The sequence below is a fragment of the Vollenhovia emeryi genome, unplaced genomic scaffold (genome assembly GCF_000949405.1).
Source record: "Vollenhovia emeryi isolate VEMERY1.0 unplaced genomic scaffold, V.emery_V1.0 DF939161.1, whole genome shotgun sequence".
Classification (NCBI taxonomy): domain Eukaryota; kingdom Metazoa; phylum Arthropoda; class Insecta; order Hymenoptera; family Formicidae; genus Vollenhovia; species Vollenhovia emeryi.
In genome coordinates this window covers 1-23,043 of record NW_011967205.1, presented here as the reverse complement: position 1 = coordinate 23,043, position 23,043 = coordinate 1, and the positions used below count along the sequence as shown (strand labels likewise).

The following is a 23,043-nucleotide window of genomic DNA, read 5'->3' as shown; positions in this document are numbered from 1 at the left end:
TTCAGCATCCCCTTAAGAGGGTGCTGGAGTGATTCTGCACTTTTGGCACCTTTTGCTCCTAGAACTGTCAATTAGTGAAAACATTTGTGTAATATACAAATTACGTGGCTTTTGTGTACAGATTGAGTGTTAGAATAATCGGACTAAATCAAAGAACAGCATGGTATCGTTGAAATTAAGTTTAGAAGCCTAACAAAAAATCTATTCACTCGAATGAGTTATAAGTTACCTAACTAACGAGTGAATAGATTTTTTGTTAGGCTTTTAAACTTAATTTCGATGATACCACGCTGTTCTCTGATTTAGCCCGATTAGTGGAGCACTGTCGGTTCGTACACAAAAGCCACATAATTTGTATATTACACGAATGTTTTCACGAATTGACAGTTTTAGGAGCAAAAGGTGCCAAAAGTGCAGAATCACTCCAGCATCCCCTTAAAGAAAGACCGAGATGAACGCTTCGGAGCAGTTGCAGCATCGAGTGGGCCGAAATGTGCTGTTTAACGTTCCGTAAAATGAGCATCGAACGACGGGGCTTTTGATAAATCACGGCGACGCACATGCGCATTTACGTTACGACGTTATTAAATACCGCGGAGCAAACTGCGATCGCACTCGCCGGATAAACGCGGCGCGACGTTAGATGGAAAATTAATTCGTTCCGTGGTCGCTTTATATCAACGATCGCGGAATGGCGACGCGATAGCAGCCCGAAAGACAATGCGAAGATGAAGCATTGAGCGCCGGCTATTTCCCATCCCCTCCAGTCGAGTCGCGCCGCGCGAACGATAAACAAAACGACCTTGGGTAAACACAGCACGCTATAGGGTCACAAAAACATCCGAGTGCCGCGTGCCGGCCGAAATTTACCGTTACGGCGAAAATATTTTACGCGTTATAAAGTACGCGCGGAAGATTCGGTACACGATCGTTGTTAAACGACGCGTATTTCACCCGCTCGAGCTCTCGACGTCTCGGAAATTAACGGCAACGAACGAACTTGGAACGAACTTGGAGCGACGAAGGATTTTTAACGTACCGTCGACATGCGAATGCGAAACTCATATCGCGCGGCTGATAATTAACGAAACGTTGAATTAATCACAATTTTACTTACTAATTAAAAACGCGTCACTCCGAATCGATCCATCCCACATTCGCGAACGTACGTCCCGTTAATGACCGAGAAATTCGAACGCGACGCCGGCAATTTTATCCCGATATCGTGCAACGCGACGTGGTTAATGAAATCGAGCCGAGGACTAATTAAGACGCGATAAACCGCGTTCGAAAATGTACGAGCAAAATTTGGATAAACGGGCGATACATTAAATCTCGCGTGTGGTAATAAATAATCGATACATCGCCGCCGTTTGTACCATTCGATCTGATCATGTTACTCTGCGCCGATCGGAAAATAAATTAATTATATTTAAATAAAAAAATTAACGTGTAACAACTCGTGTATAAACTCGAATCGTTATTATCGTTAAAGAAATAATCGCACGTAAATTTCGCGACGGGATAATAATTTGTAACTCCCGTTCGCGATCTCCACTTGAATCGCGCGAATATATACCTCGATAAATGGCTATCGCGTCGATAAAATTGACTAATTAAACGAGTTGATTATAGCTAATCTCTTAAAGAGAACAATCGCGTTTCCTTCCCCCAGTCGCGATCGTGTTTCAAGAGATAATAATGCGCCGACACGCGCAGCAGCTCATACCGCTACCTTGTATCTCGAGTCGAATCGAATCTCGTCACGCGAATGACAAGACAAAGTGCGTAGACACCGAAGTAATCAACCGCCGGAGATCATTATCGGCTAATTTGTCACTACTACGAAATACACCACGTATCGGATTCACATATTAAACGACTTATTCGCGATAGAATAAAGGTTAAAATTCGATTTACATCCAACAGAATATTTGAGAAATACAAGCGCGCGTATATAAAATTTTATATTAAAACGGTATAAAACTACAATAATTGAATCGTGTATTGCTGAAACACCCCAAGTCACTTTTTGTACACTTTTAGGAGATAAAAAAAAACATTCACGTCTGTTTGCAGCAATATTTTTAGAAAATGAGTGCCGTACTTAATTGATAATGACATATTTTATTTTACACGTAGGAAAGCAAGTAACATAATGTTGGTTAGTTTGTAAAAATTAATTACTTTTTGTATTTTTTCATGACTTAGGTAAATGTATGCCACACGAGTTCATTCATGAATTCAGAAGCCTTTAGAATACCAGATGTGTCATATTTCAGATACGCAAACGACACTATGAAATATAGGAACTTCAGCACTGATCAAACGATGCAAGTTGACCTAAATTGCAATGCGTCAAGACTCAAAAATGTCAAAAAGTGACTTGGGGTGTTTCAGCAATATACGATTCAACTGTATTAACGAACTCAGATATAACAGATTTCTATTTTACAAAACCTGACGAATTTTAAATCATTTAAAGTGCTTTGTAACATAAATGTACGTAGAACGTTTTATACTTTATGTTTAAATATTCTTTCGTTGATTCAACAGTTTCATCCACATGTCATTTTTTATTGTGTTTAATTAAAGAATAAAATCTGTCTGCATTTCAACTGGGAAAGTATTTTTGAAATAAATTAAATTATATTATTACTTTGTCCAAAATTTTTATATTTCAAAAGAAATAAAATTGGATAACTTTAATAATACCATTACGTTTGATAATATCGATGCATAAAATATAGCCAACATTTTCTTTTCGATTCATAAATTAGTATAACTACAAATTTTGAACAATTAGCATAAAACCCATTTTCCCAGTTGAAAATAAACAAATGTATAAACGGAATTACACGTGCATTTACTAATGCAAAAGTTATGCAAATATCATTTGTATGATGGTTGTGGAACAATCTGTATAGGTAAAACCATTTATGTATTTAATATTTCGAGTTAATCGGATAGCTTTCGATAAAAGTTTTATTCGACGAATATTGCCAATTAGCAAGAAAGCCGATTTAAAAAAAAACCGATCATAATGTACGAAAGGAAATGGAGGCAGCTACCGACACAAAAGTAGGATCCTAAAAGCGTGCAATTTTCAGGAGATTATAAAACGCCTTTCGCGACAAGTAGATAAAAATTCGCACGCGCACACACAACCGCACACGCACGCAACACTCTGATCCACACTTTAACAGCGGCTCTTTCTCTCAGCGCTTTATCTTCGCGGAGTTCCTCAGTGTTTTCTTACTATTCTTGTGCTCGTCTCGACCGATCTTTCTAAAGCCTTCCACCTAAACGAAAAAAAGGCACCGACAAGCTTGAAGCTTTTAGTATCCGCGGCACCTTTTCAAGGAAGTAAAACGAGGCAAATCGCCGAGATGCAGGGCGGCAGACTTGTGTCTACCTCTTTTTCCCTCCCCCGTCGACGCGAAAGACGGATCAAGAAAAAAATGAGCGGTGATATCTTCTCTGAGGTGTACGTGACGGCACTGATCCCTTAAACGTTCTCATTTGCGCCGTCGCGAAAGTCGAAACGCGCGCTCGAAAGAAATCAAAGCGATTCTACCGTATTTCAGCGCGAAGGGAGACTAAGCGTGAAGGCAGGATATTCGCACCATTTTCTCTCAGCTTGTCGCTACAATCCCGCATCTGATTGTGAAATGCGCAACCAGGAGATTACTATTAATTTTCCTACCTCTACAATATGTCGAATGGTAAAAGGTACTTTCGTTATTTGTTACACCGGTGCAGCAGTGAACTTCATCTCGCCACTCGGTTTGATTATCTGCTCGTAATTACGGGTGTTGTTTCAGCTCAGAGCGGATTAAATCAATTCACGTAAGATCGTCTATTATCGACGGGACTAATAATGAAATAGGATGGACGCGTAGGTATACTTGGATCGGCGAAACACAATAGCGGATATCCGATAAACATAAATCCACGAAAGCTTCCCGATATCCGTACATAATCCAATTACACTTGAGACGATTCATGCGAAATGGGGGAAGATTGGGATCATAAATGAATGTGAATACAGTAATATGAATGGCGGCATTTTGAGAAGCGCGTCGAGACGAATTTAGTTGCTTATGACGATTCATTTATCACCGTCAACCTTCTCTCTCGCGAGATATCGTCCTTTATAGTTGAGCGAAGTTGCAAGTTTACTAAGTCATATCTCACTGCCCGCTCAAGAGAATGTTCACTTCCTTATTGTTCAGTGAACTTAACACGGGTTATGTAACGCAGTCGCGACAGAAGCACTTCTTTCTCCTATCATCGCGAAACGCAATCGCAATCGCGATCACGAAACGTTTTACGATTCGCAATTTTGCCGTTATTCAGCCGTAGTGCAAAGGCACTAGAGTTAGAAATATCGCGATTTATTACACGAAATTCTTTTCATGCTCGATTCTTCTTGGGGGAACGCAAATTTTACGCAATAATAATTAGCTAACTCCCCGTTTCGTTGAAATCAACAGGCTTGTATATTATACCGCTACAATTAAGATCGCTACAATAACGCCGGAGATCCTTTTTGCGAAGGAGTTATAGACTGTCCCCCTGTTTGCCAAGCAAGACCGGTAAGAACGGCTCCGTCGCTCATCTTCTTACCCTTCCTCCTTACTACCAGTTCCACTATCGACAATACACGGAGGAGAAACTTGGATGGAGTCTCTCCTTTTTCGTTCCTTCACCCCGTTTCGCCCTTCCTGCAGCCTATTACTACATCCCGGCTGTTCCCGCCGACGTTTCCATCGAGCATCGATGAACGGGAGCATTTTCAGGGATGCCGAAAACGAGGACGGGGGTGTGTGTTAGCTAGGTAGCAGCAGACTGTGTTGGCGCGGCGAAGGGGACTCGAACTGGCAGGACCGGGAAGAAGGAAGGGAGTGCGAGTTGGCCGAAGTGGTGTTTCCCCAGGGTAAGCATGAGCATATACTTGCCCGGGGCTTATTCAGACAAATCGGTGATTGCTGCGGAGGCGAGCGAAAGGGTAGCTCGCCGCCGCCACCGCCGTCACCACCACCACCACCACCAGCACCTTCACCAACACCACCACCATCAGTCGCACATTGCCTTCGCCATCAGCACACCGCACCGAGGTACCCCGCGCGCCGCAAACACGGTACGCTTGCCTTCGGCACAACGATAGAACGAGACTCACCGAAATCCGCTGTGCTTACGGAGAGAGAGAGCGACAGAGACGAACGGCCATACAGACGGACGAGGAACAGAGGCGGAAGTGGCAGAGTGGAGAACGAGAAATACTGAACGCGGCATAGGGATTGTCCGTGAGATGGTGGAAGCGAGAGAGAGAGAGAGAGACAGAGAGAGATACGAAAGGCGGAGAGAGCGCAGTCGGACTGAAGAGGAGCCAGGGAGAGAGAAGAATGATTGTTTCCATGATTACAATGGAGAGAGAGGAAGAGGAAAAGGGGGGAGATGGCTGGGCAGGGGGTGGCGGTCGCGGGTAGAGGGGTATGGGGGAGCAATCTCTTAGCGCTAACGTAGATTCGTGAGACAAGGTCTTTCGAAATATTACACTGGAGGGGGGGGGGGTACGCCGACCGCCACCGACGTGCCCACCGGGAAATTTCGTAACTGCTCGGATACTATGTGTGTGTCAGCCATCGAGCTCGTCCGGGAGGTGTTTTTCCAGGAAAAATACTTTGCGCCTCGTTTGGACGGCCGGGAGATGTGAGGAGAGACTTTCAACACTCAAGTGCTATGTAGCCGCCAGCACCGGTTCCGGACGATTCACAGAGGTAGATTTATACCCCGACGACCGAGGAACGTAAGCCTTTAGATTCAAGGTGCTAATGCTCTTACAAAGGCTAGCGGTGGAAATGGCGGTCGAGCGGTTCCGTCCTAGTAAGTATAGAACTCGTTTTTAATTTATCAGCCGGGAGAGGAAGTCTTTCTCTACGTCTCTTCCTGTTGCAACGAACGCTTCTTGTTGTAACGAGACCGTGGAAAATCCCCGGATAAAAGCGCACCCGGAGACGGAGGGTAGCGCAAGTACGAACGTACGTACGAATAACTAGAGAAATAGTATTTCAGTTATTAAATTAAGGCACACAATGAAACTGCACACTCGGGAGAAGTAACTCTCGAACTGCGACGAAAAGAAGAAATCGTGTACAGCGATTGGCGTGTAACGTTCTATCGGGACAATCAGTTATCCTACTCAAAGGACTCAAGCAGATTACGCACCGAATATCCTGCTTAATCTCATTAAATTCAATTCCGCGCGCAATCACTACGCGCCATCTACTACACGGATTCGATCAAGCAATTAGGTGCTTGATAATTGTCGCGTGGATACCATTTATTTAGCACGTTTCAACTGTTGTGTGGAATACGTGTACGTGCGAGTATGTATGTGTATGTCATTACATTATATAGAGCTATACTTTTAATAATGAAGTTATTTCGTACTTCTCTCGGCGATGCATGCTCGTAAACGTATTGATTCAATATTAATCAGCGTTAATCTACATTCTTAAACGTGACTTGTGCAACGTATAGCATTATGTGAATCATTATTGAATAATTTAAATAAATATTTAATAAATAATCATTTAAATAAATATTAAATAAATATTACTTGACTTTTATTCCAATCGTCCATTATCAAACGTTCCACATTTCCCTCCCCCCCCCCCATTTATAATGTTAATATTTCATGGTAATAAATTGCACTTGAATATTTCTGTCTGTTATTTACATATTTAATTAAAGGAAACTTTCAACGCTGAGGTGCTTTATGCACCAAGAGAAGATTTGTATCTCTAATTAATACCAAAGTCTCTTTGATGCGAAGGATTATCACTAAGCATATTGAGCATCCATAACGAAAGCCGTCTTGACACAAATGCAATTTACCGTATTCACCTTTCGAGAGTCTATCGAGTACGCGATACAATTACTTATATAATTCATTTAAGAATGAAACGAAATATTAAAACAACATCTGTTATAGATCCTTATACAAGCACTCTGCTAAAGAAATCTCAATATCGACTAACCGTAAATCGCCGATGTATCATATGCGATTTTTATATAAAAACTGATTCCACGTAATGTGTCTACGTGAATATCATAATAAAATTCCATTGTTTCGTATCGAGTAACCGCGGGGGAAAATCCAATGAAAAGTATGCATTATAGGATTAACAAACATTGAAATATGCCCTTTATTGTTGGAATTACAACGAACAATAAAAGAAAAAAAAAGTATCATCTTAAACGTGCAGCGAAATAGAAACCTCAGATTTATATTTCATTAATTATCCTTTCGGATCACGGATTACTTACTGCGGATATCCGCAGTTTTCAGGATCGTGACCATGCAAAATACCGAACTAAGTCGCCGTTTAAGTCCCCGAGAGCTTTTTATACGATAAGCATGCCGCGGAGTAGGAGGAACAGTATTATTCCGGGGATAGAATCGAACGAATCGTTATCTTCTCCGTAGGGATAATGACCCCCACAGTCGGCGCCCGATAGTGCCCCTCCTTTCATAGAGAACAAACTGTTATTCCTTCGTGACAATGTACTTAAAGCGTCGTCGATTGTACCTCGATAAAGAAAGAATTCAAACGGCGACTTCCGTCATCTTTCAGTTTTCTCTCGTTTAACCCCTTTCCGTTTCTTCGATAGCTAAAGGCATTCCGTTTTTCGCGTAAATGCACGCTTTCGCCGGAAACTCGATTTATATTGAACTACTTATACATCGATTCGATTAAGCTACGCGACGCACGGCTCGCCGCTTTCCCATTACCATGATCACAAGTAGCAGTGTTACACAAAGGAAAACTCTTTATCGCATAGAAAATTTATAATCAATCGTTTTTCTAAAAAAACAAAAATTCCAAATTCCTTTTTAATTCTTTCTAATTTTAAATATCGTTTCACGGAGAATACATTCAATTTCCAAGCTGTTTAGCTTTAATTTTTACGTATAACTAGTCAGGATACTTTGTACGTTTTGAAACACAAAAGGCTCTAACTAGTGCTTTGAGAAATCCAACTGTTATATTGTAATTTTGTTTTTATCGGTTGAATTTAAAATTTAATATCGGGCCATTTATTTACATCAAGTACCAAAATTGATATACAAGCCCATATTTATTGTTTTATACCAGTATTTTATTCTACATTTTAAATAACTTTTCACATGTGAACGGCGAATGTTTTCTCGAAAAGGGCAACGTTTCATTATTTTTCGTTACACGATATGTTTCTGCGTTAGTTATTAAGTTACATAGCGACGCTCTGCGGTCACTATTCTGTAACAATGCGTGCCACGTGAGCGTCCGCGACATATTAATGTCCTTAAGACCAATTAACCCTATTTTCAGCGATCAACCCTTCGTTGAACTGAACTCGCCGCTGAGGTTGCGGCAAGGTACACGCGTGTCGCGCAGGTGTATGGGTGACACACCACACTCCAGGCTGTGCCCCAGCGCGTCATGTAACTGGCCGCACGCATATGGCCAGAGGCGGTTATATGGGTCGCACAACAGTCACTTGAGATTAATTACCAAGTGCATCGTTAGAGATAACGCGACGAAGGCTGGCGGCGGTTAAGTGAAGCGATGGTACCTAGATACGACGTTAAATTGAACCTTTCGTCGCCGCTGATTCCTGCAATGCCGCCGCCAACCGCACCGGCCCGACCCAAGCCGGGGTGCAAGCCGGTACAATATGCGTACTTGCCTAAAAGCAATTACTGCCGACGTGCACACATACACACATGTACGAGAGGACACATACGTGTGCACTTGACGATAGCGCGCGATATAATATTGTTCGGAGAGCATCTCGTTCATATTGGCTTCGTCAAACCCGTAGCGGGACACGAGCGAAAGACGATGTCTGATGTTAATCTCCGTGCGCGGTTGCTGAATATCATTATGGGTCATGCACCGAGCTATCCCAAGTTAATAGCCTGAACCGACTCTCTGGAAAAAAAATGTCGCGCCAATCAACTAGCGACCATTGAATCTGGATCACTCACATCGGTTACATGATAAATTGATGGATTTTCAAAAGGTGTTCGAGAGGCGTTTAATAATATATGAAGATATTTATTAGAAGAAACGATCATTTACTCGTCATCTCATAGTTTTAATATTTTTCTATCATTTCTAACAAGGGGAACGAACTTTGAGAAGTTGTAGCATTTAACAATATTCCTTAAGCGGATATTCCTCTGGTGCATTTACTCCACTAACCTTTGGAAAATAAAACAGACGTTCGCGCAGTTCCATTAAAGTCGCGTAAAAATAACATCCTGCAACGACAGGATAACTTGAGCGAGATAACGCTATTCCTCCAATAGCGATCTCGCCGGTTACTTTTTAAAGCAGAGAGATTAGTCTCGAGTGTCACGAAACATTTATGACAAATGCTTCTTGTTGATTTATTCAGCAGAAAACTGTTATATCATCCTTATCGTGCGCGTTCCGGTATTAAAGAAAACAATCTGATGTTAAATCGCGCGAATTTGCCATTAAATGACACACAGTGACAAAACATTCTATACGTTTACTCCGGTATTTGCGCGTCGTCACAGTGAAATAATTGATGAAACCATTGGCGAAAATTCCTCGGCGTTGAATTCTCAACGAAATTTCAATCTACGAAAGGAGAACCGGTATTCATTCGCGCTCGCTGATGGGGTTAACGAAAAAAATGTGCGGATCTCTCGATTGTCGTCACATAACATACTCCGCAGGTGGGATGGCTGCGCGCCGAGGATCAGACGGTACTATCGATGGGCGATCGCAAAGTTATCCAGTCGACCCGATACTTGGTCACCCTGGAGAACGCCAAGACGAAGAACCAGACGCAGTCGCGGGAGGACGAGGAGGCCACTTGGCAGTTGCATATTCGGGGGCTGAAGGAGGCCGATCGTGGCTGCTACATGTGCCAACTCAACACCAAGCCCATGATAAGCCAGCTGGGATGCGTGGACGTCCTAGGTATGCCTAATTGCACGCGTTACGTCGCATTCCGGCCGACCGGCCAGGTTTGCGGCTGTTGGCAGAGACGTCACGTACGCACGCACGCACCGCGTTTCGATTAGACCGGCCCCGGAAAATATGCGTGCCTCGCCGCTGGAGCGGCGCGTTTGAATAGACCGCGCCGCATACATGTGCACATAGATATCGCGCGCAATACTCGGAGATCTCTCGTTACGCGTGTTCATGCAGGATAATGACGATGACGTGGACACAATGCGTAAAGTGTAATCACGGCGTTGTTGTACGCTCGCTCGTCGTTGGAAGAGATTTCAGGAGACCGGCGTTAATTGACTTTGGAAAAGTTTTAAAATCTCGGCCCTCCAAATATCCTTTAATTCCGTGAAAGAATCCGTTGAATAATTCGGCACGTCCGCCGCGGGTGAGTTATTCGAGCAAACTTAATTTGTAACACGTGTTTCCTGCGGGAAGAGGATGTAATATCGATTCGGGGGAGTTAGTTTACAAGGAGCATTATCGGTCATATAAGAAACGCTAACGGCTGCGCTTTAATTTATAGTTTAATTAAACGCGATAACGAAGTTCGAAAGTCTACCTGGCAGAAAGTCTACTGGTGTTCGTTGACTGCGTCAGCTGATGGATGCTCTTACTTTGTGGCTCGTACGCAAACGTCCAACTAAACTGTTTCTATCAAATTTACATTATCTTCTTTTAACGTTCATTATATCGACGTAACAACGCGCAACTTTAATATTTGCTCCCTCTACGGTAATATTCTAGATGAAACATCCTTCGGAGCTGCTTCAATTTCGACAGGTGCGCGCAGTCCGTCGTACTCCGTTACGGTATCATAAAATGCACAATTTCACTTTTATATCGCGCCGACGAGCCGGCTCACGAATAATATCATCTACTTTGTGCGTAAGGGAGGAAGCGTGGGGGATGAGCCAAAGGATGAACCGGGGAATGCGTTCCATTCGCGTGCGTGCGTGCCCGTTCGTCGTCGGACACCGGAAAACGGTCTCTCTCTCTCGCTGCCGAATGGAATGAAATTCCTTTACGTAGAAACACGAGAAAATGCCATCCTCTGTTTTTTCCTCGTCGCTCGGTTCGTCTATACGCAGTGTACGTTATACCGCGACATACTTGCTCAGCTTTGGATCATTGTAATTGAAACGAATCGAACGACCCTACGAATTGGATGGAATTCCATTAGAAGGCCATTCCCCGAGGAGGGACGTCCCGCCGATATTTCATTTCCGTCGAGTGTGACGGGAATGATTTTGAGATGACTTTTCGGTCGTCTTCGCCAACGTCGCAGCCAACGTCCAGGTTAAATTGTGTTAGAACGACGGCAATACCGATTCTTTATAGTCCACGTACCCGCCAGTCTTCGTCCGCCATGTTCCGTTTCGGCCGGAGGTCACCGAAGAGACTCGCGCGAAGATATATTGTTTCACGTTGTGGCACGCGATTTCGATCCCATTCGCGAATTGTTCCTTAGACAACGGCGACATCGGGTGATATTACGTCATAATCCTCAGACACGTGTTGAATTTGGAATAGATGGACGCGCGCGCGGTATCGGAAAATTCGTTTCATTTCACGAGGGCTTACACGGATATAACGATCAGTGTACTTAACACTTCGTGTACACACAATGCAGTTTAGAAAACGTGCTTGTTACTCGGCTGTATTTCTTTTTTATTATCGAGCTTTACATATGTTCCCACAGCGTCCGATATGTCGCAAATTGAAATGAGTTATGACGTAAAATATTAATTTAACAGTTTCACGATTGTTTTTTTCAAACGCAATTAAAATGCATGTGGAATTAATTTTCCGTATCACGGAACGAAACGCTACTGGGCAGCGTATTTAAAAAAAACACATCAGTAACAAGGGATTAATTTCACAGAGGACACGCATAAGGAATTATACCGGTGGAAATATTCTTGTTTTACAGTCATAAATTTTTGACAACTTCGTAGTCCTTGTAACTCACCGTGAGATACATGTGTTGTGTGGATTAAATAGTACTACTATTCGTGAAATAGGTCTTTCTTATCAGGGATACTTTATTCACTTTAACCTTACTCTCTAAAAGCCAATCAGTGAATTATCACTGAAAATTATCAGTGAATAGCCACTGAATTATACTTACAAGTATATACAGAGAAAAGGAATATTCTTCTGTTGAAAATATGTTTAGTTTCAACGTGAAAATCTTGAAACGAGATTATATTGCATTAAAGGAAGAAAAACTTACTTGAATTCACTCAAGAAAAATATATGCTTATTGTTAGAGAATAATTTTCTTGAATGAAAAGGAAGCGATATTGGATACAAAAATAACATATTTTCAAATCGAAGATTATAATGATTAAAATGATTTTATTGCCAAGATAATTATATGTATACTTGAAGTGACAATTATGGTATTTAAATAAGACTGCAATATTGTTGGAACGTAAGATTATCAAATGCTTCTAAGAAGATTATAGATTGTTGCGTATATACAAAACAATAAACGCGTTAATTTGAGTATATAAAAGTTGATCCGAGACTTTTTTTCTGTGTACCACTGCAAGTTTTAGCAGTACACTGAGGGACTTTTAGAGAGTATTTTTATGTATTTGCATACAATATTCGTATCCTCGTATCTTTTATTCATTGCCAAGATTGGAGAGACGATCCTATCACTGTGTGTTATTTTCAAATAAAAGATACACGTGCCAAAAATAAGGAAATCGAAGAATTTAAATGAGCACGTAGCTTTCGAGAGTTTTCTTCCGTGACAGTGGGTAATAATTAAAATGATGTAACGCTGCGAGTTTTTTGGTACAGCTGTAATACGATTTTAAACGTGTTATCATTTCACCTGACGAAATATTATTCGACCTCTTTGTTCCAGTGCCGCCCGATATTCTGAGTTCCGGTACCTCAGACGGCGAGGTCTCCGTTCTCGAGGGTGAGAACGCCACGTTGTCGTGCAACGCGTCCGGACGACCGCCGCCTCGCGTGTTCTGGCGACGCGAGAAAAGTGATTTCATACTCGTCAGGGGTATTCACGATCCGTTGATACAAGGTAAGACATCGTTCCGAGATACTGAATTGTCACTCCCAATCTCCGTAATTGTCTCTTTACAACGTCCCTTTACAACGACACGTCTCGTGAAACACGCGTTTGTGTCGGAATGAAATGTCTCTCTGCGAGGAAAACCACAATGCGAATTAATTATTCCCGTTCCTGTAAATATACATTGTGTAACGCTCTTGCGAATTTAATTGGGTATTTACTGCGGGCTTACGCTGAACAGATGACAGAAAGAAATTTTTACTCGGAATTTAGAATGGGAAGCTTTCGCTCTTGTTTTCAGAGAAATCAATTTCAATCAAATGTTATAAAGTTTCGAAAAGCATAATGAATAAATGATCTCTTATCTTCTCTTCTCAGGTATAGAAAAAAAATTTTGACCCTCTTTAATAACTTCGCAAACGTTTTAATGCCTTTGCTCTCGCGCCATTAGAATAATCCCGGTAATCCGACGTGTCTCAATCAAATAGTCGAGCGTTTTAAGGGGATATGAAGACATCGTAAATTCGCACACGTAGGTGATCCCGATCGAAAGCAATTACGGCGGAACACGTTCCATCGAATAGAGATTAGTTTGTCCGCAATGACTTTCAATATCCTTCGGGCACGTCGAGTTCCGCTGCATTTCGCAAGACACCCGCACTCCAGGAATTTTGTGCAGTCGCGCGGTGGATCGCACGCCGCGAATAGATCGAAAGTCGGTTGAAAGAAATACTTGCAACATCATGCGAGTGCCAGCGACTCACGCAGAATTAAACGAGGGCGCTTGTATGACCATTGACGTTCAATTGAAATGATTGACGTCGCGCTAGAGACAAATTTTAGCAATCGATCGATTTCCGATATAGCTCGATGCATCCCGAAGGGTAACATAATACGTACTTTTAAAGTGCTTTCCAATAAAAAACTTTTATAAATGTATCGTTTATTTCATTTATCTGTTATAGTTTTCGAAGCTTCGTGACATTGTTCGATATGTAGATTAACCGTGATGTATAATAGAATGTGGATGTGATTTATTCTGGTTTTTATAGAAGTAGGATTTAAATAACTGTACCAACTTTTATTCTTCGTATAACATAACATCAATGCGTTTTGATAAAAAAAAACTGTTATATAATTAATATTATGTATACTACTATTAATTAAATTAATAGTCCCATTAATTTTATTAATATATTGTTAATATAATGAAAATTATTGAATTTTTCCAGGTATAATCTGCTTTTCCAAAATGTCACGTTATTTGATTAACAATGATCGAAAATGTGGCGCGCAATAATTAAATTCTGAAATAAAAAGATGTTATTTCCCGTACTCGGTAATGCAATCAAATATGCGACCATTATTAATTTAATACAAGTGAGTACAGTGCTGTACGAATTCGTTAGCTGTCAGAACAAATCAACGCATCTTGTATTTTTGATCGATCTTATTAAACTTCTGACACATTTTATCGCGAACATGGAACGACACATTCCACATGTGATTTATGTCGACCGTTCGTTCAATAATAATATGATTCATTATCTTTCAGTTATTTGGAAAGCGCCTACTGCATATGCACGCTAATGCAATTCCTCATTGAATAATGGAAATTGTAAACACGTGGCAGAAATATGGATTTTCAAAGTTATCACTTCTCGTTTTTTTTTAATGGTAAACGGCATTTCTACAAAATACGAAACAACCTACGAGGATGAAAATTCTTTTAATTAACCAGATTAATTTATCGCTGTCATTTACGAGCTTTAATCCCTAATAACGCTTCTACACATTTCACACGATCATCGATCATCGTTTTCATCAATCACGCTGAAATGTTGGGACAAGTTTTACATTAATACAACGGCAATAAATAAAAAATGCTACAAATCTTTAAGTTTGACTTAAAACTGAAATGACGACTAATAAAATTAAAAATTGAATTCTCTTAAGGCAGAAATGTTGACGCTAAATATAAGCTGTATCGCCAATGATAGTAAATTACAGCGACAACAAATTTTGCTACAAATTCATATTCTCTGCTTATCGTTGCGTGCCCCGAAGGCGTATTTCGTGAATAATTACTCAGGCCACGTTAACACGTCGGCTTATATAGCCGACGAGGGAGCAGCTTTCAACGAGATATTCATACAACGTACGATTTTCTAGTGGACAACCTGTCGGGCGAGAGGCTAGAATTAACCAGGGTAGACAGGAGGCAAATGGGGGCTTATCTTTGCATAGCTAGAAACGAAGTGCCTCCGGCGGTCAGCAAGAGGGTTAATCTAAAAGTAAATTGTGAGTACTTGAAAACGATTTATAACGTTTTATACCACGGGCTCATCAAATCGAGATTGAAATCAATTGATAGACAGACAAATCCGTTTATCCAATTGAATGATTATTCTTGTGACAATAATAGAAAATGCTTAATCATTTCCACGCCGTCACATCGATTCGTTTAAAAAGGAAAACACGACGTTATTTGCATTAGCAGAAACAACATAAGAGACACTTGTAAATGTTCAAGTCATATATCGCTCTTTCATTTCTCTGCTATTGCATTTCCAGTCCCTCCTAGCGCGAAAGCACCCAATCAGCTGCTCAGTTCTCCCCTGGATACAAACGTGTCGCTAATCTGCTTAATCGAGGCTTATCCCAAGACGATTAACTTGTGGATGCGGAAGGAGCAAGTTATCATGAGCGGGTATGTACCGAGACAATATTGACAGTTTGGTCTACCGATCCCCGGGCGTAGTTCAAATCCGTTGTTCGACAATCTCCCCGGCGATAAGGGGCAAAACGTTCCGTATTGCTTTTTGCTAAATCGCTCCTGACCTCGGCCACCGCGATTTCGGATATCGATCCCGGCGGCGATCCGGTTATTCTAACAAGATGTCGAATAGCGGAATCTATTCTCCCTATCGCGGACGTTAAACGTAAGTGATATGTCAATGCAGAGGCAGATACGAAATCGACGAGCGAGGGGACCCCGACGAGGAATGGAAGACGACGATCGTGTTGAAGATAAGACGCTTGGAGAAAACGGATTTGGGTGAATACACGTGCTCAGCCTCCTCAAGTATGGGAAAAGCGGAGGCGACTCTCAGGGTGTACGGTGAGTAACCACATACGTAAGACGCAATAAATACGTCATCAAAGGCAAAAATCGTCAACGTTATAGATCTACCCTCCAAATTCTTACGGTATAAATATGATTGGTGTCACTTTTAATGTTGCAAGGATGCAATAATATCAAATTAAGTAAAATTTCAAGCACCGTTAGAGGTAATATTTTAATTCGCTATTCTCTTCGAGCGCAAGAATAGTTTAGCTCTGTTTTCAACAGTATACATTTGGATCTTCGGAAAAGAAGATCCGACATATTCAAATCTATTATTGGCTGTGTAGATAAAAAAAGACTAAAAACCGCGATCGTTTCGAAAAACAAGACTGAAATAGAGGACATGTCCGAAAAGCGAAGCGTCTGGTTCACCCTGTCCCTGATTCATGTGAATATTTTCAGAGATCGAGCGCGTAACCATGCCCAACCGCGTCACCTCGACCAACTGGAAGCGACTGAACCGAGGCAAGTCAAAGCTCGGGCAAGGGACGATAGGCAATAATCGGCTTATCTACCAGCAGGTGAGCACGCCGGCGATGCAGAAGAGCACGGCGCGATTGATTCACAACAGGTACGCGACCACATCGACCACCGCGGACCCGCGTGCTCCCTTAATTAAGGACCAGGGTAACGCCTTTAAGCACAACAACCACAATGACAACCACCAGAATCTTAAGGATAGCAGCGACGCATCCGCAGTCATCGCCAGCAAGCGGATCGTCTTGCCGCTCTGTCTCGTATTGTTCTCGACAGTGCGATAAGACGCGAAGTGACGAGAATTACGAGGATGAGGAGGACGACGACGACGATTGCCACCCCTTTGCAAAAGGAATTACTCTGTGAGCCAGCATGGAATTGTGTTCATCGATCTGACAAACAGTGGGGGATAAGCGAAAGAAGCTCACGAGAAGTCTCGCAAACGAAAAACACGGGGGAAACGATTCTCAGACAACGACGACCGGGGGTCGAGGGGCTGATGAAAGAACCAACTCCTCCTCTTAATTAGCCAGATCAACGTTCTTAGTAGCACGGGGAAAGATCGAGAGGCAAGCGAACACTTGGACGCTTTTACAGGGTAAGATCGAGAGGGAAGCGAGCACTTGGACGCGTGGCATGATAGAAACGCGAAGGAAGGGGGAGTCTGATCCGTTAATGCGAGCGAATGTTGCCCGAGATAACCGCTGCGGATTTTTACGGAAAGACGCTTACGAATGTATTTTTTATGACCCTTTTATCCGTTGCTAACGTGCGAGAAGTTCGGGTGTGAAACGTGCTCTTTGGTTGGATTAAATATATAGTATTAATCTGGATAATTTTAACCCTTGGACAGCAAAAGACTTGATATAACGATTTATTCCAAGCCATACTGCAATTACATTTATTTTTAATATAAACAATTTTCATTAATCTAATTTTAATTGTATTGTAATTTTTATTACATTCACAAATCATTAATTTTATCAGAATATTAATAAGAAAAAAATATGGAAATAACCGAGTGATAAATTAATATAAATAAATGTGAAATAATAAATACAAAGAAATTTGCCGACTAACTTTGATTATTGAGTAAGAAAAAAAATTAATGTTCTAGGCACCGCGCTGTCTGAAAGTTAAAACTACGAGGGAGAGATTTTTATTATTCGAGGAGCGAGTGATTATTCCTCTTTCTTTTCGTGAGATTAATAGGTAACTTGGGAGTAATTTTATATAACGTTAGCGTCAAAAGCCTTATATATATGCAGGGTGTCTATCTGAAATGAGCTGTCACTGTCGTTGACGACGGGGTAGAGCCCGCAGAGTTTAATCGCTTACGTGCGAATTGCAATCTTGATGTGCATACATATACATATATCTCGTAACGACAGTGACGACTCAGTTAAAGTGAACATCCGTTACGTTGCCATTGTAATACGTCTTCATCGATGAATCACACGAACTTTCCGAGCAATTGTGCGATCGTACCCAAACGCAGACAAATAATTAGCATACTAATTTGTATGTAAGAAATAAGACGATAATATCTTTGTTTATTGTGATTGTAAGGGAGCGAATCGATATTATACTTGGCATCATAGCGAGCGTTATCACGTCATATCCGAAATAAGATCCATATCCTCTAGCACATATAATAGCATACCGAACACTTTAGGGAAATATTCTAGGCCATTTCGGTTATCTTGCGTATTTTTTTAAATTACTTGTAGACAAATACTGTACCTTATATATGTCGGTAATGAGGCGAGACCACGTTATAGGTATAGCGTAAGTGGTTAAACGCGAGGGATGTGACAGATGTATTCGCTTTTTAAATAAAAAAAACCGCGTTAAACTTAACACACGGCTTTGCCAGGTTTTGTATAAGGATACGCTCAGCTGCCATCTCGAGAATCGCATACGTGCATCACACACACTGACGATACTTGTATATGATGGAGTAGAAATATATATATATATATATGTACGTTATGTATAAAAATACGAGACACTGCCGGCAAATGATCCTATAATTTCTAGCAATATCACAAAGATCATTTAGTTAATGTTCCTCGCAACAACTATGAACCATATCTTGCTCTGTAATTAAGACTACTATGTAAAGCGACATCACCAGTGTTCATCTTGGAGAGTTATTAAAGTTGACGGAAGAGACAAAATGATTTTCGACTTAAATAATGGTGTAATGTAATGTTCATCAATATGGAGTACAAGTCTTAGTTACATCGCGTGGTTTACAGAGAAGCTAGCATATCCACACAGAGCAAAAATATGTTAAATGTACCTATCTAACGAACCCTGTATATCACAGAATGCTCAATATAATAACTTTACAATGACTATATAAAAAGAATGTTGTTGTTTATAGGACGGAAAAATATATTATGAGAATACAATGAGAAAATGTGCTCAAATTGGATGATATAGCTTTGGGGAGGGGGGGGGGAAAATGTGTTGACAAATAAAAAAAAACTATCGTGCATTTAGCAGTGACGTTCGTTTTGACTTTAAGTCTAGCTTAAACGAGTGTATTTTTTAATGTATTATTGATACGGCAAATATAGCTGTTTGTCGACAAACGGATCTATCAAAACGGCTTTTTATTTTTCTCACATCTCGGACCTTAGGTACATAAATCTATATTAAAATGTAATTTTGGAATACACACCAAATGCAATTGGTCAAAATTGACCTACGCAGGAATGTTACGACCAAAATAAATTGCTAAAGGCCATACAGACGCAACAAAAAGCCACATAGGGGCTTTTCCTTTCACCAATCCTAGCACATTTCCAAAAAGTACCCTGAAAACTAATATTAAAAGAGTTCATTAAATATATATAGAACATGTGTATCGCGCGTCCGAGTATAAATTTTGACGATGCTTGATAAAAATGCTTTACATACCCAACCTTTCCCAGTCGCTTGTCAAACAAGTTCGGCATCAGTGATCTGATATAGGTACAAGTGCATATCAGCAACAATATTACAGTCAGCAGGCTCTGAAAGTTAAATATGGCGGACTGCCAAAAAAGAATACGTTAGTACGTTTAAAACAACTCTCATTAAATTGTCAAGTTGAATTGTAAAATTGCAAGGTCGCTCAAACGCATGTCATGTAATAACGTCATCGTCTATCTATTAAATTAATAGTAACGAAACATTAATTACTGTCGCCTCTTCACGCAGACAGATACTTTGTCTGATCATAATCGCGCTTGGTAATTCAAGCGTCTAGCTTCACGGCCCGAGTTGATTGTCGTATGCGTTTGGCCCGGTCTACAAAGAGTTGTTAGGGCCTGAGCAGAATGACAACTCTTAGAACAATGTTTTACGTTTAATATCTTTGTCTCAGGCCTGGTCTACAATGAGTCGTTAGTCAGAGGTCAGAACTATATGTTGATCCTTTTTCTTCCACCCAAATAGGAAAAGGATAAACTTGCGACAAGGATAAAATTGCGACTTCTGACTAACAACTAACAACTTATTGTGGACCAAACCTTACGTCAGAATCGTAAACGGTTTGACAATCTTTCTGCTCAGGCCCTAAGTCGTATTAACAAATTGTTGAGTATACGTCAACGGTATTATAGGTTATGCAATCAGTCTCAAGTTACAATCACGAAACGTGTATAATTACCATGTTAAATCACGCTCAACTCGAGAAACTGCAAGCAAATCGAGCTCGAAGAACCGCAGATAAATCGCTAACGACTCTCCCACAAATCGTATGAAACAAGGCGCGACATCACTCTCGCGAGAAGCATGAGAGCGGATACGCCATAAGGTTTTCTTGGGGCCGATCGTCGCCACCAAACGTGGATGTAACAACTACGGAGGCATATCTACTTCTCGACACAGTCGATAAATATCACGATGCTTCAAAGGATGTGTTCGAAAATGGATTTAGGTACTGCCAGTGAAAACAGTATAGTTGGTAGCAATGAAAATTACTGGTGCTGCGTTTTTCTTCCGCCAGTAAAGTCAGTAAAGCCTGGTGCAGACTGCACGCAGCAAGCAGCAAGCGTCAAGCAGCGAGGATCCAACACTGCTGAATTTTGCGGAAGCGTCAGCAGTGGCGTAGAAAATATCTCTTCGTTGATTGGCTGCTGCTCGACGCTTGCTGCTTGCTGCGTGCAGTCTGTAGCAGGCTTAAGGCCATATGATGTGCAAAATCCGACCGGCAACCTGGTATATGCCAATAATGCAAGGGTTAGTCCCAGTCTACAATAGAGATTTAAGCCCTAAGCCTTAAGAAATTGACTAATCACAGTCGCGCATTCTTCTCATACTTGACCGTGATTGGCCAATTTCTTAAAGCTTAGGGCTTAAATCATCTATTGTAGACTGGGACTTAGGCTGATGGCAGACAACCATCCGTAAGCTCTTACGGACTTACGTTTTTCTCTGCCTTACCTTAAGTATACGGCTTACGGAAGTCCGTAAGCGCTTACGGATGGTTGTCTGCCTTCAGCCTTACTTTAAAGAACTGTATCCTTGCGAAAAAAAATGGCAGCGACTTCTTTTTTTTTAAATTAAAGAGGAAGGTTCGTACTTTATGTTCCTGTAAACAGTATCCCCGAAAAACAATGTATCAAGTCCATGCACTCCGTCAAACTTTGCGATTTTCACTATAACAAACATGCCCTCACATTTAAAGTGTTATAGTGGTAGGGATGCATCACACCTAAAAAATAAATATAGTCTCTTAAAGTAGAGATTTCAAGCATTAATTTAAAAAAAGAACATAATTTTACGATGATTTTTCGCGGAGTTACCGCCAGTCAAAGTTGACCAATTTTTGCATAAAATTTTTCTATGCCATATTTCTTTTGAGCAATGTACACGCACCGGCATAAATGCTGTCCCTATCCTTGTGAGGTGCGCGCACACAACTACAGGGACTCTAGTTGTGTGCGTGCACCTCGCAAGGATAGGGACAGCATTTATGCCGGTGCGTGTACATACATTGACTTTAGGCATTGAATTTTTAATTCTTCTCAGACATTTGCATTTCGATTAACTATTAACTCAATTGCGTTTATTGCACGCTGTCGAAGTTAATATGTCTAATTTTTGTGCGATATTCTTGTACTTAACATCATGCGCATCATGCGTTAAACCGAACACACCCCATATATTACGCGTATTCATGCAATACGAACAGACCTATGATTACACAAAATAGGCTCGCTGCATGATCTTGTCATTGCAAGATCGATGCTTGAAAGCTCGCAGCCTGATTGGCCTCTGCTTTCACGTTTGAAATTGCAACCGTTACGAATCTAGTGAACGTTCAGTTGTTGGACGCGGAGAAAACATCGGTCGGGCGCGAGAATCCGCTCCGCGTTTCCGTCGATTTCGGCTCGCCGAGAGGGCAAGCCCCGTGTCCGGGGTGTCGTGAGTGAGTGGCGTGTTCGCAAGCTCGTTTGTGGCGCTCAAGCAGCCGCCGGGAGAAGCGTGCCGGGAAGTATCGGTCGTCGTGAGTGAGCCATAGTCGCGAATCGGCCATTCCGTGGCTACTCGGAAGTTCGGTTGTCGCGTCTCGCGTGCCTCAAACCGCTGAAAAAGTCGAGAGTGCACCGCGATCGGGAGTGTCGAGTGTCGCGAGCGTGTGTCTTGAGAGTGAATTTCATCCGTCGCGAGTGTTAATTAAGTCGTCGATGCGGCTTACAGAGTAAAATTGGTGATACTGTGTGTGATATCGTATACAATGCGATATACATGTGATAGTGCATATTCTATTGAGAAGTGTTAAGTGAGTTGTGACCAATTGGGATTACTTCGCGGGAGCAACTCAACAACCGATCCAACGAGGGACCACATGAGGGAGTTACATGACGCCGACGACGCCATAACTATTATCGATCGGTCATCGTGGGATTCGCCGTCGCAAGGTAAGTGCACCTTGCAATACCGACGACGCGACAGTTATCTATTGCGGGTGGTGGCTCATAACCCCCTCGAGCGGCAATAGATGGCGCGCGGCAATAGATTTCGTGCCGGGGTATAGGATATCGCGTTTAAACGAAATAGGATAGGGCATAGGATATCGCGTTTAAACAAAATAATTAATTTTCGGGACTTGCGATCTTTTTGCGTGATGCATCTCGTCGTCGAGAATGACTTTCGCGTTTTGGGTGACACGAGACTGCTAGATTTCGTACCCGGGCATAGGACATAGTGTCAGAACTGCAAAATTTTTATTTTTCTGCACCTATCATATGCGCAACGTCACTTTAAAATAAAAAGTAATATGTCACTCACTGATACGAGTCGCAACAGCAAAGTACATCGCTAATGTATATGTTAAACTGTAACAATACAAAAAT

The 23,043-nt window shown here is 41.5% G+C and overlaps 2 protein-coding genes across 7 annotated transcripts in view; one reads left to right on the top strand and one right to left on the bottom strand.

The window, feature by feature from the left end:
• LOC105564600 (lachesin-like) overlaps nucleotides 1–18,550 on the top strand; it is a 52,997-nt gene extending 34,447 nt beyond the window's left edge. For 4 of the 5 annotated variants that reach the window (XM_012017085.1, XM_012017086.1, XM_012017084.1 and 1 more), the window contains exons 4-9: nucleotides 9,761–10,007; nucleotides 12,922–13,095; nucleotides 15,259–15,387; nucleotides 15,661–15,796; nucleotides 16,050–16,207; nucleotides 16,616–17,647. In XM_012017085.1, the coding sequence (XP_011872475.1) occupies nucleotides 9,761–10,007; nucleotides 12,922–13,095; nucleotides 15,259–15,387; nucleotides 15,661–15,796; nucleotides 16,050–16,207; nucleotides 16,616–16,974 (1,203 nt within the window). In that variant the 3' untranslated portion in view covers nucleotides 16,975–17,647. Of the gene's footprint in view, nucleotides 1–9,760; nucleotides 10,008–12,921; nucleotides 13,096–15,258; nucleotides 15,388–15,660; nucleotides 15,797–16,049; nucleotides 16,208–16,615; nucleotides 17,648–17,807 lie in introns of those variants that run through there. The other variant, XR_001009138.1, reaches the window with a different exon arrangement.
• Nucleotides 18,551–19,294: 744 nt separating this feature from the next.
• LOC105564598 (protein kish-A) lies at nucleotides 19,295–20,550 on the bottom strand. 2 transcript variants are annotated; one of them, XM_012017081.1, is made up of 3 exons: nucleotides 20,352–20,550; nucleotides 19,619–19,734; nucleotides 19,295–19,522 (listed from the first exon to the last, which is right to left on the bottom strand). In XM_012017081.1, the coding sequence occupies exons 1-3, from the start codon at nucleotides 20,352–20,354 to the stop codon at nucleotides 19,417–19,419; spliced, it is 225 nt and encodes a 74-aa protein (XP_011872471.1). In that variant the 5' UTR covers nucleotides 20,355–20,550; the 3' UTR covers nucleotides 19,295–19,416. The 2 variants fall into 2 exon arrangements, with proteins under 2 accessions (XP_011872471.1, XP_011872470.1); XM_012017080.1 differs by lacking the exon at nucleotides 20,352–20,550 and adding an exon at nucleotides 19,883–20,337.
• Nucleotides 20,551–23,043: the final 2,493 nt, after the last annotated feature.

Excerpts from the sequence above, each read along its gene's own strand:
- LOC105564598 (XM_012017080.1), bottom strand. The coding sequence starts at position 19,921 with ATGATCAGACAAAGTATCTGTCTGCGTGAAGAGGCGACA. Across the intron at positions 19,735-19,882 it reads GTCTGCGTGAAGAGGCGACA|TCCGCCATATTTAACTTTCA; the intron begins GTAATTAATGTT and ends CTTTTTTGGCAG. Across the intron at positions 19,523-19,618 it reads AAGCGACTGGGAAAGGTTGG|TTTTCAGGGTACTTTTTGGA; the intron begins GTATGTAAAGCA and ends TTTTAATATTAG.